Genomic DNA, 20,548 nt, shown 5'->3' with positions numbered 1-20,548 from the left:
AATCTTTCAGATACGGGTGATCAATATATATTTTTTAATATTTTGCGCAATGAAGTGAACGTATGCTTTTGGAGCCGAAGAAAGAAAAAAGCGGAAGGAAATAGAGAAAATCTCGCCCTAAACATAGGCTCTGAATGCTTTTTTTAAATTAATAAGAGGAAGATATCGCAGAATGCGAATAAATAAATAGAAACAATTTCAAGCTATATTGGAGATATAACGTCACTGAAAGTAGAATATAAAGGCAGAAATAAGACGTACTTCAGAAATATTTAAATGAATAATTTTTATTGAATAACGATACTAAAGAATTTTTTGAATGGTTAATTTATGTATAAATATTTTGTGTGTAATGGGGGGGGGGGGGAGGCAGGTTTGGAACCGAACTCTGAATATTTGTATAAATTAAGAGGGCTCCCGGAAATTTGTAATGCCTTAGGCTTTTAGCGAAGTAAATCCACCACAGTATTAAAGTAACGAATTGTAAATATTTATTAAGAAATCACATTTTTAGTTGATTAAAAATTAAAAAGTAATTTAATCATTTAAGAATTTCCTAATATTCTAATGTACATTTTGTTATTGTAATTCGTCATAATCCTTGAAGAGTACAAATAAAATTATTTCAAAATAATATTTAACTATTTATAACATTTTTACTTTATTTATCACATATTCGTTTTCTTAATTTTTAAAATTGAATAGATGGTCAAATTAAAGTCACTTATAGCCAAATTAAATGTCAACGACACGTGCAGGATCGATACTCATTCAAATTATAGGCCCATTGTTGTTAATCGACGGTAAATGTGAAAAAAATAAAGAAAATCGATTTAATAATGGCTTCCTCCGTAAATTATGTAAAAATGGACCGCGTCAAGACGAAGCTTATCGATCTATTGAAGACTTGCAACGGCGGTTGTAACGAAAACGAAATGAAAGTCTTCGATCAATGGATATGCTCGAGAGAATACGTTAAAGGTATGGTTTTAGATTTAATATATCATTTGTGAATCATTAATTTATGTTCAAATTGTTTTTTGTCTAGATATTGAAAAATATGACGAAAAGAAAAAGATAGAAGATAAACTAGATTCTATAGTGAAAGAACTGAGGAGCGTTTTACCACTCAATGCCATTTTGCCATCAGAAAACATTTTTAATCCTATAGTAGGATCAAACTCTGACTGCACGCCAGAAACGACGTATCATGTTGACGAATTTCTCTATGACGAAGACGATTTAGAAAAGTATTTCCCTGGCCAAACAAAATTTTGTGAAGATTGCGGATCGAGTAACATCAAGGTTAGTTAATAATTCTGTAGCATTGATAATTATGTAGATATTTTTAATGTACATTATCTAATCTAGGAAACACAGTTAATATCACACTCCCTATCGAGATTGAAACTACAACATATATTCAATGTGATGCTTCCTCAAGATTTGAGCGATAAAAGAATATTGGACATTGGATCTAGAATTGGCGCCGTACTCTATGGAGTTAGTAATATTATTATACGTACAAAATAGATAACATTATTACTTATGTTAAATTACTTTGTGATTCACAGGCTTATTATTACTCCAACTCCAAAAACATCTATGGCATTGAAATAAACGAAGAGTTATACGAAATACAAAAGAAAATGATTTCAAATTACAATATGGAAAACAGAATCACGGTTATTCATGACGACATTTTAAATCAGAACGATCTTTTATCGACCTTCGATATTGTCATATTAAACAATGTGTTCGAATTCTTCATGGAAATCGACAAGCAAATACAAATTTGGAGATTTTTGAAGAGCAAGCTGAAAAAAGACTGTTTGCTGATTACGATACCTTCCACCGAGGAAACTTTCATGACTCTGGAAGTCTACGATGAGTTTTCAAAGTGGCTGCAGCGAATACCCGTGTGCCAAGAAGATAAAAATCTATTGTACGAAGAGGAGGATGAATTGGAATTTCACGATATGTATTTGTATTCTGTGAAATAAAGTATTCGTTATACTATGTATTTTTTTAAACCAGAATGTATTTTAATATAAAAATTTTAATACTCGACTATTAAATCCCGTGTTTGGTTATTTGACTTCTTCTTTTAGACCAATGGTATTAATACCTAAAAGTCCTCGGTCCAAATCCCATATGAATGCTAGTGTTTTTCAGTTTCTATCGTGTATGGAACTTTGGAATTGATAATTATTATATAATTTTAATTCTGATCGATCATTACAGATTGGATTTCCCTAGATTTTCCTAATTTCGAAGATGAATATCATAATTAATAAAATCAAACCAGGTCATGTATAGTGACATGTCACTGATTTAGACTTTTGTCTGATTTCTCACTACTTAGTAATTACTGATAATATATTGGGCTTACTTTTGTTGCATCACACTAATAGCAAATATATTATTAACGCATAGTTAATCATCAGATGAAAAACGTATTTGATAAACATAATTTCATTGTGATCAAGATATTTAAAAATAATAGGTTTATATGAAATTTGCTTCTATAAAATTTTGATCGATAAGCCATGACTTACAATAATGATTTATTGAACTAATATTATTTACAAAATTTATTAAACTCCTGATTTGTGAACTCCTGATATTTTTATTTTTTGAACACTGGCTTTACATTTTAGATATTATTGTTAAATTGATTGACATAAAAATATATTAACGAATATTTTTTTTTAAATAATCCTGGGTATTTTCCGTGAAGAGAGACCTTTTAATAAATTGCCTCCCCCCCTCCCCCAATATATTTTTAAATATATAAGAAAAAATATTAAAATACAGAACTACCGTTTATAATAGTAAAATTCTGTAACTTTCTTAAGAGTGCAAACATAATAGTCTAAAAAGCGAATAATAAGGTCCTGGCACACAAGACAGCTAAAGTTTATAAAAATACCGGAAAATATGACACTAGCGGCTGATGAGCAAAATTTCAGACCACATTTTGACGACCCTTGGTCTAGTGTCAAAGGCAGGAACGTCATTTCAGTTTTTTTCAAAAGGAGGGGGGTGGGCAAAAGTTGGCCAGTCAATGGTCGTTTTATAATATACCAATTTATAGTATTTCTTTAAAAGCCATGCATTTTTCTGGCCAAATTCAAAGGGGTCACTGTTTAGCATCTACGTCAAAAACAATAAAATTGTATCGTCGCCTTTAAATTGAAAACGCTCGGTTATCTAGCGTTCATATTAGGAATTTTTATAAAATATTACGACTTACAATACGTGAGAATCGAATGAAGTATATCTTAACCAAATTTTGACCAACGTTACCGAGCGTTCCCACTGCAACGGTGCCGTTACGTTTTTATTGCTTTTTACGTGAATTTTTGACATCTGAGAAGTGATAATTATTTTAAGGTCCAAAATTTTATTTTAATACACCTTTACCAATAATATTGTAGGGGGTCTATTTATATTTATATATTTTTATTTAGATTTCATTATGGCCAAAACTTGGTAGCACTCTGGTAACACTGGCGTTTCACGGATTTCTCTCACCACTTTCAACCTTCGACGAGCTTGCGCGCGTTGTAGCCCCGTTCCCCATAATTCTATAAATAACCATGTAAACTTCAACAATTCTCAATAAAATACTACTGCAGCGGCTAATCTGTGTCTAATTGCCACCCGTCACATCCCGTCGCCAAAATATTATATCACAAATCCGTAGTAATATCAGAAAGGATAGCTATCATATTTTTAAAACAATATACAAATGCAGACAGACTATGAAATAATATGTGAGATACGATGTCTGTCTATACTTCTTCTTCCGCTTATGTCCCCCTGAGAGTTGAATTAGCTTAGTTTGAATTTTGAACTTGCCCTAATGAAAGGTCTAAAACTGTAATTAGCTTTTAAAATTTTCTGTAGGTTAGCTTTGGGTTTGAACAGCAAATAACGTTTTACAACTGTCAAATATAGTTTCATTGACATTTATCAGTAAAGTAATGTTTTCGTTAGTATAAATATATATCTACTGGTGAATGTAATTGGGTTTTACTAATGATAATATAACTTCACAGAAAAAAATATTTATACACCGCAATGTATATATTACTACGTATGGTAAGTTAAAATCATATAATTGTACTAGCAAATGCCAGATAAATTATATTTTCACTGGTAAAAGTATATATCTACCGGTGAAAATGCATTCCGTTATGATATATACATAACTGCTTATTTTTATGTTTTCTTTTGGGAATAGACCGAGAATTTCTGGTTTAGAAAAATGGACGAAATTTGAGGTTTTTTATGGTGGTAGCCAAAGTTCTACAGTTAGTGGTCGTATTTTTTAATATTTTAATTTTATTAGGGTTCATGACTTTTCATTAAGCAGCATTTTTTTCTGTCCAAATTCAAGGGGGGGGAGGAGCAAATGTCCCCCTTCCCTAAATTACGTTCTTAACCAGATGGCATTTTTTTTTCTAAATATATTATTGTTATGATTTATTACGGAGTCAGACCCCTCAAGGAGAACAGGCCCCGGGAATTTGCCTACCCCCCTCTCGGCAGGTTTGTATGTAGAGGGTACAACGTTAAAGGTCGCCGGAATAGCACAAACCCTAGCTATGCCACTGCCACAGCCGTGCAACAAGTTATTTAACAATATTTATTTCAAGAACTTTTAATTTTTAAAAATGCGTTGTCTTTCTACTGTAATAAAAAGTTAATAATTTTGATATTTTTTGTATATACTATTTTTTAAATTTCTATTAGTTGATCTAAAAATATATGATTTCAATATTTATTTACATAAATAATTTAAATTTTTGTTATATACGTTTCTAATTGCAATATAATTTTCTACGGAAAAGTAAGTACTACGGCCAGTTTCAGTGGTTGAAAGTTTTGGTAAGCGTGCGGTTTTTGCCCTATGGCATACTTTAATTATTGCCATAAACGATAATTATACAAAGTTACTGACATATAATATTAATAATCACCATTTTACTGTTATCCAAAGATAAAATTTAATAAAACTAAAAAAATATTAAATAATATTAAAACTTATTTTATATGCATAAAAAGTATAATAATGAAAAGCTAGATGCATGCGTTGTATATTCATTATAATTTGTATTTATACCGGTTTAAAAATACTTTATAACAATGTGAAAGAAAATGATATAATTATGGAATAGGTATAGAATATTTTTGTTGAGTCACTAATCACATTATCAAATGTAGCAGCATAAATTATATACATTTATTTATTTTAATCTTCGTTGGGAAAGTGATATTTATATGCATAACCTTAAAATATCAAATTATTGAAATTCATGCCACTTATTTCCCTTAGTAAAAACTTCTTTGATCTCATGATTATATATATATTTATATATTTTAATCTTCTTAAAAGTATTTAAAAACACTAGAAAAACTTTAATTCATTAAAAAGAATTCGCACTGAGCTATATACTTTTAATGCTAACCCAGCTAATAGCTTAATATATTTTTCTAGCTTCACCGAATAGTGGACCGACTCGACTATGATCTCATTTATTTTCAGCATTTTTTAATTTAACGCTCCTCGTAGAGATTACGATCCTTGCTCCTTGTATTTGTAACAATTGTGTCTCGTTTTTATATTATAAATATTGTCAAAATCTATTTACTGAAATTAATTTTTATTTTCATTTAATTTAAAAAATATTTTTTAATACATTAGTTCCACCTTTAAATGTTGAACTGTACATTTATTGAAAAAAACTTGATTAAAAACAAATTTATTACTATCTATAGATTTTTCTTATGATATTCCCCACCGGTGTGTTTAATTTTTTATTCGATGAGGCAATACGCAATGCATTAAACTAAAAAAATAAAAACTTTAAATCGCATTATATTGAAGTATAAATAAATATAACCCTAACTCTTTATAATTTGATTTTGATTTCGAGGATTTCATTTATTATATAAATATTTTTTATCTAAATTATTGCAAATGTACATTTATTTATCATAGTGACAAAAAATTATGTATTTTTCTGATAGTATATTTGACTGAGACGAAAAATATAGGTAATTTGGCTATGTTTAGTATTATTTTAGTGAATTTAATACTTACATTTATTTTAAAAACACTACAATTTATTTTAACATATACTAATAAATATAATATTTTGAATGATTTTTTTAAATATATTTTAGCGACGAGGATTGTGACGGGTGGCAATTATACACAGATTGAGCCGCTGCAGTAGTATTTTAATTGTGATTTACAGTTCTTTATATGGTGAGTAAAATAAACAAGGCGAGCGCGGAATGGTGTTGGCGCGGGACGGCACGCGTCCGAGCACCCGAAGATTGCCAGTCGAGAATAACCGTCACGCCAGTGCTACCCAAGTGCCGCCAAGTTTTGGCCATAACAAAATCTAGGCTCCCAAAATGTGTATTTATATCCATTGTAGCCGATCTGTTCTAAAACACTTTGGAATAATATTTTTTAATATATGTAGAAAAATAATACAAATTTTGTATTTTGATTCCCTTCTTATTGTTGTCATTATCACCTGCTAATAATTAGATAAATATATATTGTGCCATGTATGTGTAAATCAGTGAATTAATGTTAGTGTGTCTGTGAAGTTCCGTTTCCTGGAATTTAGTGCAGTGCTGTGTGTGGCGACTTTGCGCTTATTTAGGTAGTGAAAAGTGTTAAAATTAAAAAAATACCTTTTTTAGAATAATAATAAAAACGTTTGGATTGAAAATATATATAAAAACCTTGTTTAGTTTTTCTTCTCTTCGTGCTGTTATTTTTTATTGCTCAGTTGTTTTCTGATTTTTATTACCATAAATTTTAAAATACTAATTGTGAGAAATAATTAATAGCAAAATAATATTTGATTCTTGAACGTTTTTCCTCTATATTCTACGCGTGATGGTTTATTTATAAATAGAAGGGGTAAGGGGATTTAGTTTCTGCCCAAGACGACGAATAACACAAGGCTTTTCCTGCATGGCTGCTATAATTACATGTGTACATATGCAGGCCAAGTCGGTGAGATACTTTCCCTGTCGCTTGATCGCGTATTAAGTGACGAGAGTAAATGAGAAATAAGAATGTGCAATTGCACGCTCTTATTTCTCACTCACTCTTCACAAATTATATATTTAAGTATCCGTTCCTCTTTTGAACAGAGAATACTTTATAGAAATAACTGTACAAAAAACATTGAACATATTGTGGGGCTTGTTTATATTTATATATATATATATATATATATTTCTTTATATTTCATTATGGCCAAAACTTGGAGGCACTCTAGTAACACTGGTGTGACGGTTATTCTCTCGAGTGGCAACCCTAGTAGGCCTTCATATCGCAATAAAACATTAATGCAGCGGCTCAATCTGTGTCTAATAGCCACCCGTCATTATCCTGTCGCTAAAATATAAAACGAAGTTCAATCCTAAGTAAAATTAAAATAAATACAAAAATAAATCATATTTTTTTATTTATACATGGAAATATATTCATAAGCTACACACAATAAAGTAATACATGGTTTTGGATTTAAATATCGATATGCGGTGTTATTATTCATGATTAATGTATCGCATTTTTAAAGTATAAATACTGTTTAAAAACCGTGTAAAAAAATCATCGAAAAATAAATAATTTGTTTCGGTATTCGACGACACAAAATACGTTCAAAAAATAATCGGATGTACAAGCTCAATTTTTTTCTTAAAACTACTTTTCAAATATGAAGCTTGTTCACTATTGTCGCCTTTTAAAAATATAAAATACCAGCGTAACTAATAATGCTATATTTTTCTTTTCATTATTTTGTAATAAAAATATCATAATTATGAATATATTTTTTTAGATAGCATTAATATGTATTTTATTACAAAATAATGAAAATTGAATGGTCAGAATTAAAATCAATTTTAAATCAGAATAAAAATCAAGTCTCGATCAAAATTTTAATAAAAGCTTGGTCTTAAATTTATTATTTAGGGTCAGAATAAATATCAAATTTTTATAATAAAAATAGCGTGCGGTCAGAATAAAAATATAAGACGGTCATGTGAATTAATAAAAAATAATGTATCATTTATAAATATAAATGGACAATATTATTTATTTTTAAAATATCTCACTTGCACCAAAACTGCTGGACAGGTTAGGTGCGAGAGAGTGGTAGCGAGCGAGTATCGGTTAGAACATTGAGCACCCCATGAATAACTCAACGAATCTACAATGAATTTATTTAATTGTATGTAGGACGCGAGGGTATTCAAAACGACGAACGAAACGGGAATAAAAACAAAACGGCGAAGGAGAGCACGCTTGGCTTGTTGTGTTATCTCGCAGTAGTCCGTACAATAGAGCTACGGGTACCGTTTTATACGTGTGCTTGAACACGCGTAGCTTGGAACACTCAGTACGTACAGGGCCCTGCTCTTTAATGGTCACTTATTTAAATTATTATAATTACGTACCAATCACTAGTCGCCTCTTCTGGTCGCGACTTCGTATCCGTTCAGAGTGTCAACTTAAACTGATAAATCCGACGAAAATATGTCATAAATGTCACATAAAGCACACGGGAAATTACTTCATTCCTTGTGGGCTAACCGTGAAACTGTTTTTGTTACATAGTAAGTCATTTACCGCCTGATAAAGATGACGACACTTAAATGTGTATTGTAAAATTATTTTTATGGCTTTATTTTGGATGACTTGTCAGGGACGTCATTTCAGCTTTTTCCAAGAAGGGGCAAAAGCTGGCCAGTCAGTGGTCGTTTTTCAATATTTCAATTTCATTAAAATGCATAGTTGTTCATTAAATGCCATGCAATTTTCTGGCCAAATTCAAGGAAGAGAGCATATTTCTTCCCTGCCCTTCCAAAATTACATCCCTGTTTAGAATCCACGTCAAAAGCAATAAAATCCCGCCGTCTCCGTCGCAGTGGAAACACAGTTATCTAGAATTCATTAAAAGACTTTTTATAATGATGTTATGACTCACAATTAGTGAGAATCAAATGAAGCATATCTAAACTAATTTTTGCCTAATAGGAAAGCACAAAAGACAATAACTCCTTCTTAGAAATCAAAAATCCACGTCAAAAGCAATAAACTCGTGTCGGCGCCATCGCAGTGGAAACACTCGAAACACATTAGTGGAACTCCACACCGAGCAATCATTTTTTAGTTATTGTTTTTATATGAATATTGTATTTTTTGTAAAGCTGCAATACTGTAATAAATATGTATACTCCTTCGACTCAATGACTAAATTATAAATAACAGCATATTTAAAAAGCAATTAATGATTAATTGCGTTAATAAGCTTTATAATATTTTTGTTATGTTTTCTTAATGCTTTTTATTGTAAAAAAAGTATAAAATATAACTACGCGGCTTGGAAAAAGTTTAAATTTATATATTTGGCTGTAATCTAAGCAAACTATATATGGATACGACTTACAAGTTGTAGCTATACAGCTGGGGAAAAATATATTGCAAAAATAATCTGCAAAAAAAAATAATTTTGTAAATTAGAAGTTAACATAATTCCAAGCATTAAATGAAGTGGTAATTTTGTGCATTATGTTAACTATAGAATACAATTAAATATTTTTTTTTGTTCTGATCAAATGAATCACAAATTATTGAAAAGAAATAATATTTTGCCTTTTTAGCATAAATGAAAAGTTACAGAGTATTGTCGTTCGTCATTTGTCAGACAATTGCTTTCGAATATCAGTTGAATACTTTTTCTTGTCCTTCTCATCTGTGCGTAATTAATAAAGGACAGAAAGGTTCGCGACCACTGGTCTAGTGAGTATGTTCAAGTGTTAGTGTGTCGGGGCGTAAGCTGCACATTCGTCACCGTATTCCAATAATTATAGAATCTTCTCAACGATAGTACGTCTTAAAATCTACATATTATATGCGCCGTAAACGCCTCATGTATCACACTCACACCCAATACCAACATGTCAGATGTATTGATTGAAATCACATGTACCAAATACCAATGCTATGTACAATGGAGGTAGCGCATGGCTCATTTTTATCGCCTCAAACGACCTTCGATGTTTCTTAAGCTTATCACGAGCAATCAACTATACTATCAAGCTAGAAAACAAATCTTTTGGTTATTCAGTCGTTTGTTGGAGTTCGACTCGAACAAGGCGTTCATTTTCATTTTCTATAATATGTAATATTTATAACATTCATTTTATTTTTGTTATCAGCATTTGCGTTATATAAAGTAATCAGTAACATTGATAGAATAACCTCAATTATTACCAACTTAGAATCTTAGTGATTTGCTGTAGATACTGAGATATTCTATATATTATATTACAATTATAATCAAAAAATCAACAATTGTAATTAATTATGAACATACAAATTTACTTCACAAGTCCTGCATCTTATCGGTCAATGTCTGTATCTGGTTATTATGATCCGGGACAATGTTTCAATAGCTGCTGTTGTGAATTTTTTTAATTCATTATTTTTGTATGGCTTATATTTGTTTATAATATCTCTAATTCTTGAATCAAAATAGTAGCTGCATATTCATCACTGACGTCTGACGTTCATTGCCATTGTTATTGTGGTCTGACTTATTGCTATATGCTATATATTATTGTTATTACCTGACATAGATTTGCATAAATCTTGTTTTTCCAAGACCAATGAGGTCTAGCTATCTTAAAAGTCAAAAAAGTAAAAAAATTGGTTGTTCGGAGAAATCATTTAAAATGTTTGCTAGCTTATTCTTAATCTTTGCACTCATCATCTTGTTAATAAATTATTGCAGAAACGACGTTGGCTTACCCAAATGTATCAAACTTTTCTTTAATCTGAACACAGTCTAACTTCAATGACGTTCTTCAACTACAAGAGTAGCTCCATATTCGCTTTTGCCATCTCTACATCTTTTATTGCATGACTACATCTCTTGTTTTTAATTTACCAAACTTTGCTACAATTAAATAGGTTTATAAGTTGAATTTTATTTATTTATATCAGGACTGAACTGTTATTTTTTTCAATCGGGTTTCAGTTCCGGTTCAATAAAACAAAATATATATCAGTTCAGTTCCGGTTTTCAATACAGCTCCGAGTGATTAATTTTTTAAATGTTTTTATTTGTATTAAAAAAATATGTTCTACCATCGTTTAGAATATTTTATTCCTTCTTTTGTAATGAGCATACTATATGAATTGATACAATAATATAATATAAGTAATAATAATTAATTAAAGGTATAATAATTAGAACTACAAGTATATAATACATGATAATAATTTAATTTATTAAACAAAACAAATTCTTCCTGTGTATGTTTATTTATAATTAAAAAATATTAAAGTTCCCTCTAATTATTGATATACCATCCAATGTATTTTCATTTAAACTATTTCTATTGTCTCGTAGAGTTACCTTTTTATTTTTCTCCCAAAATTCTAAAATCTGTTTTTTTTTGCCAAATATTTGTACATGATTAAAGTTATTCAATATGAATTCAATGTCCACATCTGTAGAAATTGGAAATCTATGTGTCTCTATTGCCAATTCTTTACTTCTTAAAAAAATCGTCTTAACTTTTCATCGGACATGTCACTAGATGCGGTTTTTAAACTTATGTAATCCGTTAACCCTCTCTTGAATAACATTTTTTTCGGACCCTAACCATTTTATGTCGTTTTAAGAATTAATTTCTGGCTTAATAATCTCATAGACCAGGAACATCATTTCAGCTTTTTCCAAGGGCTGGCAAAAGTTGGCCAGTCAGTGGTCGGTTTTTTTAATATTTCCATTTCATTAACATTATATTTACGGCACCCGTCAATTTGACGGGTTTCTGATTTGATATATATTAGGCAGTATTTTTTCTGTTTTTTTTTTACGACCTTGTGTATGAACCAGATTCTCAAATTCTACGACGTACAGTTTTTACACTTATTTCATTTTTACTAGCTTCAATGAACTCTATTCTTACATCCACTGAAATTTTAAACGTCTTGAAAACAAATCCATATTAATAGCCAATCTTCTGATAAATTGCTCTTTCTTTATTTTCCTGAGCCATTCTTCCTTTGTATGGATGTGGAATCCTTATATTTTTTAACATAGTTGCTTAATTGTACCCTAATTTGCTTTCAATATAACGAGAACTAAAGTTTTCTTTAGCCAAAATCAAAATTTCCGTATTCTTCGACGTTGTCAGTTGTAGTACTTTTGTCATGTTCAACATAAAATTAAGTGTTAGACACAAAACCTGGCCGTAAACTGCTGGAATAATGAAAAAAAGGAATCTTGCTCACGGAAAAAATTCATTCCGAGAAACATTAGCCGTTAGAAAAAAAATGTATCTACAATACTTTTGTCCCTTTTCTGGGGGTAGACATCTTTCATTGACCGCTACTGTACATCTACTTGTGAAAATGTATTTAGACTTCACTAGTGAAAATATAACTTCACTCTAATATTTATACATCGCATGTCAATAAATAATGATAAGTATGTAAATGTGTAGATTACTACATATACACATTTATTTATTTGGATTATATCTAATATAGATATAATTCATAGATACCAAAATAAAACGCTAAGAATGATATTGGATGCCCCATAGTTTGTTCCAAATTCATACAACAATGTTGAAAGAAGAGATCTACAAGACAAACATAAAATAAAAAGAAAGACTGACCAATTATCCTAATCAGCGTGTGAAGGATTTAACAAAAGTCCAATACAGGAAACGCCTGAAGAGGAAGAAAATCTTGCAAGGTAAAGGCCAAAATGATATCTTCAGTTGTGAAGTGAATCGCAGATGGGCGACTCGCCGACCTGCTATTAAACGGACAAACAAATTGTTTAATGTCCCATAAGGACAGATTGCAAATTTTTCATAGGTATACAAAAAAAGTCTCAGTAGAGAAAATTTTGATTTACTTCTCTCTTACCAATTGTTATATTCGCCACTGGCATGACAATCTGATTAACATTGCCTTTTGGTCTAGGTTTGCGTCAATAACAGCTGTAATGGATGTCTAGCTCATTATTTTTGCACAACTTAGATTTGTTTATAACATCCCCATGAATAAAAGTCTATAACATATTATTTTTTAGTAGAACTCGAGCTTAATTTAAATAGGTTTGTGAGTTGAATAATGTGTTCAACACAAATAGTATTGTTATTTGATAGCCTTTTCTTCATTAACAGCCATTGATTCATTCTTCTTGCATGATTTACATTTGTACATCTCTTATTTATAATATCCCTATAAATAAAAGTCAGGAGCAGTGAGATCTATAGAAAGACCTATATTCAAATCTAAAAAACAAATTGTAAGATATTTTTTCATCAGAGTTTAATCGGTAGTTTCCTGTTATCGGGAGTCAAATTTATTCATTTTATTTATTTATATACATCAATGTTCTCACCGCTGCTCACTCGCTGCAGCTCATTCTCACCTAACCTGTTTAAATTTTAAAACGTATTTATTCTACGTTTTATAATATAAATAGGCTAGGTGCGAACGAGGAGTAGCGAGTGAGCATTGGTCAGAAGAGTAAGCACCCCTTGAATAACTGCAACGAATCTACTTAAAAAATGTCTATTATAATTGTATATAAGTAAATGAATCAATATTTTTTTTAAATAAATTACCGTTAAATCTTATATAGAAGCAATTAAAATATTATATCTGCTAAAAATATACCTTTTACTAGACTGTGTACCCAACCATTTTGGATAATATGGTCAGAGCTAACAGAGAAGGATGGAATGGTCCTCCGATAATCAGAGGGTTGGGCATAAAAAACATTGTTACGAAACAGCATATAGTAAAGAAACCCGGACTGATTTCACGATAACGACCTGGAGCAACGAAAATGATAAAAAAGTTGGGAATAGGTATTTGGAATGTCCTAACCCTGAATAAGCTGAGAGCATTGAAAATACTGACCGATATACTGAACGCTAATAAAGCAGATATCACGGTCCTGCAAGAGATCCGATGGGTAGGCAATGGCATCTTGGAAAGGAAAGATGTCAATCTATATTATAGCTGTCATCCCCAAAATCATATATTCGGAACTGGATTCCTAGTGGTTAAGAGGGCTAAACATCTATAGTCTATTTATTTTCAAGAGTCAGTGCGCAAGAACATTGTTTAACGCGTAATCATAACATGCTTTTAAATTTCTGCCCTGTGATTGGTCGTTCGCCGTAAGATCAATCGTTTCATTGAGAACGACCAATCACAAGGCAGAAATTTAAGAGCACATTTTGATTACGCGTTAAACAATGTTCTTGCGCACTGACTCTTGAAAATAAATAGACTATAGTAATAGATTTTGTAGCTATAAGCCATAGGTTATGCCGTATTAGAATAAGGGTAAAATTCATAAATTACAGCCTTATATATGCACATGCACCTATGGAAGAATTTTATGATCTCTTGGAGAAAACTTCTTACGAATGCCCAAGACATGAAATCAAAATTATACTTGGGAATATTAATTTAAAGACGCCGGGAGTGAATGACTGGCACTGGCAGGCAAGGGACCGAGCCGGGTGGAAAATAATTATTGCTGCGGCCAAGGCTCACACAAGGCTGTAACGCCAATAAAGAAGACTGTGATTAGTACTTTTTTGATTATCTGTGATTTGAACCAGAATAGTAGCATAATTTTTGCTATTGACAGTTAACTGTAGATCTTGTAATTTGCTATACCAGATCTCACCGTTTTTAATTTTAGCTGCTCTTTTTAATAAAGGTGAAAAATATTTAAAACAAGTTATTTTTATGCTCAAAATGTATTACAATTATTGATTACAATTGATTAATATTTTTGATATTTTCGAACTAGCCTTAGATTAAAAAATGTACATTTCATCATACTTACATCGCTCTGCATTCTCTCATCAATTTTATTTGTCACATAATCATCACGATAAAACTTTTTCATGTTTTGCAGTGATTGTGATATTTACCTGAATCTTCCGACACGTCCGACAAACATGTCTAAAATAATAGTTTTCGGATCGTGTAGTGTCGACTATACAACGTAAGATTTCACACTTTTGAATAACATATTGATGTTCCTCGTCTCGCTTCGTAGAGTAATATTTTTTTTTAAATTTATCGATTAAAAATTCGATACGAATCCTCCGATGCTTACAAAATGCATGAATTCCTCTCGTTATTTTTTATATATTGCGCATCAGGGTAAACGGATACTTGCTCTCAGAACAATTGCACTCAGAGACTATTGCACTCCTGTTTTTTTAATTTGCTGCATGTTCATCAGAAGTATAAATTCAAAACTAAATTAGCCTCTCAGAATTCAAACAACGACAATCAGGATCTATGGTTTAAAAAAAATATTTTAAATCAATTATATTGTAAAAACCTACACATATTTTTAACTTCAAGGAATTACTAAGCTAGTCTAAAGTAAATGTTTGTTTGCCGTATAGACGACTGGAATTTCACAAACATCGTTTTAAAATATTATTTTAAATCCACAGATCCTGATTGTCGTTTGAATTCTGACATGCTAATTTAGTTTGAAATTTATACTCCTGATGAACATGCAGCAAATTAAAAAAACAAGAGAGCAATAGTCCCCAAGTGCAATTGTCGTAGGAACAATCGTCTTGAGAGCAAATGTCACCGAACTGCGCATCAGATGCGATGAGAAGCATCAATGACCAGTTTCATGTTCGTCCATCCGCTCGTGTCCGTCGAAAGCTTTTCGAATACAATCGGCATCGACTCGTTTTTAACATTGTAACTTTTGTATAGATATTCCGAGAGATTTCCGCGTCCGGGCGAGACTCTCCAAGGAAACAAGTTCACGACCAGCTATGGAGGCAAGGGCGCGAATCAGTGCGTTGCCGCCGCCAAGATCTTCAGGACGGCGCCGAGCGGAGGGAAGATTTCGGGAAACACGTACATGGTGGCGAGGGTAATGCATTCAAACGAGCCATACAATTTTTTACCATAATCTTTATTCAAAATAATTCTATAAAAATGAAATAATCTAAAATTTATTCATAAATCCGAATAAAATAATATATTACATGTGGTTTTGGTCTACTGCGACAGGTCGGCGACGACATGTGGGGTAAGGCGTACATCGAAAACTTGAAGGATTCGGGCGTGAACGTCGAGTTCGTGTCCAGAACCGAGGGACAACAGACCGGCGTGGCACAGATAATGGTGGACGGGAACGGAGAGAATCAGATAGTGATCGTGGAGGGTTCGAACAAATGCCTGTCGGCTAGGGACGCCGACGCCGCCCGTGACGTCATCAGCGAAGCGGCTGTACTCGTCTGCCAACTCGAAACGCCGGTCGAGGCGAGCATCAGGGCGTTTCAAATTTGCAAAGGGGTAAATACCGTTAAATAATATGAGATATGTTAATGAAAAACTATCGCTTTTCATCGAGAATCTTCATTTGTATATAATTTTTAAATACATATATATATATATATACATAAGTCAATGCGTATAATTCATTAGACGTATCAATCGCTACATAGTTTTGAATTACGACAATAGACGTACAAGTTATTCTTTTAAGTCGAATTAAAGCTTACGTAGAACATAATGTTACAATATTTAAAAAGATTACTGTCGATTAATATGTTTCCTTAGAATAGATTTTTTATATCTTACATATAAATTTTTACATCGAACGCCACATCAGATATATAATTTTAAAATACATTATATAAAGTAACTGCACATCCTCTAGTATATAACATTAGAATAAAACGAAAAGACAACATAGAGCACTAAAAAATCTTAATATATATACAAAAAGAAACTGAGAAAAAATAAGAGAAAAATTATATTCATCGTAATGTTTATATTTACAGATTAAAATATTGAACGCCGCTCCCGCCATCTTGGGTTTGAACAAAGAGTTGCTGGCTATGACGACGATACTGTGTGTCAACAAATCCGAAGCTTCTATGATCACGGGCAAAGCTGTCGAGACTCGAAAGTGAGCGCACATTTCTCGCCTTTTAAAACGGTCCGTAATAACCGAATAAACGAATCGGTGTTTTCGACAGTCAGATCGAATCGGCCGTGAAGGATCTGCTGCTGTTGGGCTGCGAAATCGTCGTCGTCACGCTCGGAGCCGACGGTGCGGCATTCGCGTCGAAGGAAAGCCCGTCGGTCGAGTTGGCTCCCGCCAGGAAGGCTAAAGCGGTCGACACCACTGTGAGTAGCACTCTGGATAGCGATCGTCGATCGGCGGTCTAACGAATCTGTATGTTTAGGGAGCCGGGGACGCTTTCGTCGGCGCTCTGGCTGCGTGCTTGGCGTACGGCCCGGACTTATCGCTGAGGGACAAGATCAAGATCTCGTCGTTCGCCGCTTCGGAGTCGGTCGTCAGAGAAGGAACGCAGACCAGCTTCCTCGTTCGTTCGTTCGCAGAGTTGGTTCGCGAAGTCTGTCACTAAAAGAAGCGGGAGCGAGGCGGGCTAAATTAAATGTTATTAATATTATTTTAAAAAATATCCATAGAAGTCGAGCTTCAACTCTTTAACGCGACGTTGAAACTGTTCAAAGTGACGTGGTCCACTATTTGCAACAATATTTTCAAGTCTTCGGAACCGTATATGCGCTCGGGCGCGCCTAAAAGTTGCACTTTAGCGTCGTTAATAGCGACGCTGTAGACCATTTCGGAGTCGAAAGCGACCAAGCGGTCGTACGTCTGCTTGTCGGCCGTCAGTCGTCTGAATATTACGCTCTTGGGGTGGTACTCTTCGACGGCAGGCTCTTTGGGGCGCGGCGGCGGCGTCTCTATCGGCTTGGGAATTGGGTCACAATCGATGAGTTCGGCGGCTTTGTCGGGTCGAGCATCCGTCTCGGTGCTGGTCGGGGTCTCGTTCAAGATGTCCATTATAGACGGGAAGCGTTCGCGGTCCTCGGCGGCCGATTCTTTGAGAGGCTCGACCGCGGCCCCGTCGACGATCGGCTCCGGTTCGGGCTCCGGCTCGGTCGATTCGCCCATGAGCGCTTCCAGCTCGGCGGCTATCGTGTCGTAGCTGCCGTCGGTCTCGCGCCGCGCGTTCAGCCTCGGCGGGATCCTCTCGATCTCCCACATGTCGGACGGAAGGCCGTCCGATTCGATCGAGTCGGAGAGATTGTCGAGCGTGAACGCGTCGGCGCCGTCGTCCGGAGCGGGCCGCTGCTCGACGGCGCATTCCACCGTCTCGAACACCAGCCGGTACGCGAACTCAGCGTCGTCGGACCGCTCGGGCTCCGGCTCGGAGAGTCGCCTCTTGCCGCCGCCACCACTACCGCTGCGCTTTTTGGTCGCCACCGCGGTCGCGATTCTGCCCGCGGGGTGCTCGTTGTAGAAACTCCTCGGCAGCATCACCATGCCGTTCTTCCGCGACAATCGACTGTCGACGTCGGCGCGGCTCTTGGGCGGAGTGCGCGGCTTCGGACGTTCTCTGAACCATCGGTCGAAGTCCATGCGATCGACCACCACGCGACAGGCGCGACAGTCCTTCGTCAGCGCCTCGATGTCCCCCTCGAGAGCGCCGCCTTTGATCGGCCGGCGGGAAACCGGCGCGCGACGCGTCACCGGGACGCGGACCGCGGCCGGCTTTCCCTTTTTGGTCGGACGCGATCTCGGGCCGACGCCGGCGTTCGAGCGCGTCGTCGAGCGCCTATAACCCTTCGCGGGCGCGGTCAAGCGCCGCTCGGGCATCTTGCAATAATGCCAACTTTTGACAGCTATTGGCGCCGCCAAGCCCGCCAAGCCCGCCGCTCCCGCGCCGAATCGAGCGATAACACCGCAAACGACGGCCATGTGCCGCGCCGCACCGACGCGACGCGACGCTTTCGACTACAATTTGCGCATAATTATGTTCGTTCAAATATAATATCCAAAAAATAAATATAAAATAATGCTCGTATATAGTTATTTCTTCTTTTACAACCCTTCAACCCTTCCTTCTAATTTATAAACTTATTTTCCAAAAAGGCGGCTTCCATATATTATCTCATAGGTTTTCAGGGGAATTTTTACATTGACATCTAGGATAATCGGTGATATTGATTATCTCAAAACTTTTATCTATAAGAAACAAATAAGTAATGTCGTTCGTTCCTTATGATATGAATCTGGAATTATATTTTCTCTGGACTTCCAATGCATGCATCAGATCCAAGAAATGGTAGTCCTCTTATTAATTATGTTTTATAAATATCCATTCAAACAGATTTGGACAATTGAGTTGTCTGTCAGGCAGGCTCACACGGCACCGACCGTGCGAACCCACCGAACTGCCAAGAAAATGCGTGTTTGTCACGTCAGTGTTACCAGAGTGCCGCAAAGTTTTTGCCATAATAAACCTAAATAAAAACAAAACGACCACTAACTAATGCTGAATATTTTTTTAAATACGTCATTTCAGTGAAATCCTATCAGAATAAATTTTACAGTAGTTATATTTTCACTAATGAAGTTCAAATACATTTTCACCAGTAGATATACATATATACTATCAAAAATATAATTTAACTGATAGGCGCTAATATGTTGCTCTAAAATGTCTATGAAACTCAATTTGACAGTTGCGAAACGTCTATTTGTAGTTCGAATCCGAACATAACCTAATGAAAATACTAAACTAATTATAGCATTGAAACTTTTGTGGGAGCCTAGATTTGTTATGGCCAAAACTTGGCGGCACTTGAGTAACATTGGGTGACTGTTTCTCTCTTCACGGGCAATCTTCCATGCATTCGGACGCGTCGTATCGCGTCCGCTTTGTAAACATGTAAGCAACTACATATTTCAATAAAATATTACTGCAGCGGCTCAATCTGTGTCTAATTGCCACCCGTCACCATCCTGTCGTTAAACATTCATTAGGTCAAGCCCAAAATACAAGCTAAGTCAACTAAACTCAAGGGGAACATAAGCAGGAGAAAAAATACAGACAGATGTCGCAACTCGCACATTGCTTCATAGATTGTATGCACTTGTATTTCACACTATGTTTTAAAAATATGATAGCTATTCTTACCCGTATTACATCGAACTTCTGATGTGAGAGTACTGGTAGTATATTCAAACCGAATTTTGGGCAATAGGGGGATCCAAAAACAATTATCACTTCTTCGAAGGCAAAAATTCACGTCAAAAGCAATAAAATCATGTCGGCACTGTTGCAGTGGGAATGCTACTTAACCAGTGTTCCCACTGCAACGGCACTGACACGATTTTATAACTTTTAACATAGATTTTTGACTTCTGAAAAGAAATAATTGGTTTTAGCGCTCTCTTATTGGTCAAAATTCAGTTTACATATGCTTCATTTGATTCTCACTTATTGTAAATTAATATTGTTGTACAAAGTCTTAATATGAACGCTAGGTAAGCGAGCGTTTCCACTGCAACCGCGACGACACGATTTTATTGCTTTTGAAGTGAATTCTAAACAGGGTACCATTAGGGCAAAGATGCATATTATTTAA

The 20,548-nt window shown here is 34.4% G+C and overlaps 3 protein-coding genes across 7 annotated transcripts; 2 read left to right on the top strand and 1 right to left on the bottom strand.

Moving 5' to 3' along the window:
• Positions 1 to 722: 722 nt before the first annotated feature.
• Positions 723 to 2,093, top strand: LOC148235355 (uncharacterized). Its single transcript, XM_088187043.1, has 4 exons — positions 723 to 981; positions 1,049 to 1,305; positions 1,372 to 1,503; positions 1,575 to 2,093. Exons 1-4 carry the CDS (start codon positions 840 to 842, stop codon positions 2,001 to 2,003), a joined length of 960 nt encoding a protein of 319 aa, XP_088043169.1. The 5' UTR covers positions 723 to 839; the 3' UTR covers positions 2,004 to 2,093.
• Positions 2,094 to 9,702: 7,609 nt separating this feature from the next.
• LOC148235353 (ribokinase) lies at positions 9,703 to 18,981 on the top strand. Of its 5 annotated transcripts, none has more exons than XM_088186806.1 (7): positions 9,703 to 9,844; positions 15,015 to 15,104; positions 15,845 to 16,007; positions 16,148 to 16,432; positions 16,924 to 17,051; positions 17,122 to 17,272; positions 17,332 to 18,981. In XM_088186806.1, exons 1-7 carry the CDS (start codon positions 9,711 to 9,713, stop codon positions 17,512 to 17,514), a joined length of 1,134 nt encoding a protein of 377 aa, XP_088042932.1. In that variant the 5' UTR covers positions 9,703 to 9,710; the 3' UTR covers positions 17,515 to 18,981. The 5 variants fall into 5 exon arrangements, with proteins under 5 accessions (XP_088042932.1, XP_088042934.1, XP_088042933.1 ...); XM_088186808.1 differs by having other exon boundaries at positions 9,836 to 9,931; XM_088186807.1 differs by having other exon boundaries at positions 9,836 to 10,061.
• LOC148235354 (uncharacterized) lies at positions 16,031 to 18,875 on the bottom strand. Its single transcript, XM_088186804.1, has one exon. It carries the CDS (start codon positions 18,873 to 18,875, stop codon positions 17,589 to 17,591), a length of 1,287 nt encoding a protein of 428 aa, XP_088042930.1. The 3' UTR covers positions 16,031 to 17,588.
• Positions 18,982 to 20,548: the final 1,567 nt, after the last annotated feature.

This window comes from Plectrocnemia conspersa, unplaced genomic scaffold (genome assembly GCF_051122295.1).
Source record: "Plectrocnemia conspersa isolate PC_06_02 unplaced genomic scaffold, ASM5112229v1 ptg000005l, whole genome shotgun sequence".
Classification (NCBI taxonomy): domain Eukaryota; kingdom Metazoa; phylum Arthropoda; class Insecta; order Trichoptera; family Polycentropodidae; genus Plectrocnemia; species Plectrocnemia conspersa.
Note: the sequence above shows the minus strand (reverse complement) of the source record. Positions and strands in the feature narration are given on the sequence as shown.

Bases quoted from the DNA above. Each gene is read 5' to 3' on its own strand.
- LOC148235353 (XM_088186805.1), top strand. From the start codon at position 10,069: ATGGCTCATTTTTATCGCCTCAAACGACCTTCGATGTTTCTTAAGCTT. The intron at 10,227-15,014 runs GTAATATTTATA...CATGTTTTGCAG, and splicing joins ATTTTCATTTTCTATAATAT to TGATTGTGATATTTACCTGA. The intron at 17,273-17,331 runs GTGAGTAGCACT...CTGTATGTTTAG, and splicing joins CTAAAGCGGTCGACACCACT to GGAGCCGGGGACGCTTTCGT.
- LOC148235355 (XM_088187043.1), top strand. From the start codon at position 840: ATGGCTTCCTCCGTAAATTATGTAAAAATGGACCGCGTCAAGACGAAG. The intron at 982-1,048 runs GTATGGTTTTAG...TTTTTTGTCTAG, and splicing joins CTCGAGAGAATACGTTAAAG to ATATTGAAAAATATGACGAA. The intron at 1,504-1,574 runs GTTAGTAATATT...TGTGATTCACAG, and splicing joins TTGGCGCCGTACTCTATGGA to GCTTATTATTACTCCAACTC.
- LOC148235354 (XM_088186804.1), bottom strand. From the start codon at position 18,875: ATGGCCGTCGTTTGCGGTGTTATCGCTCGATTCGGCGCGGGAGCGGCG.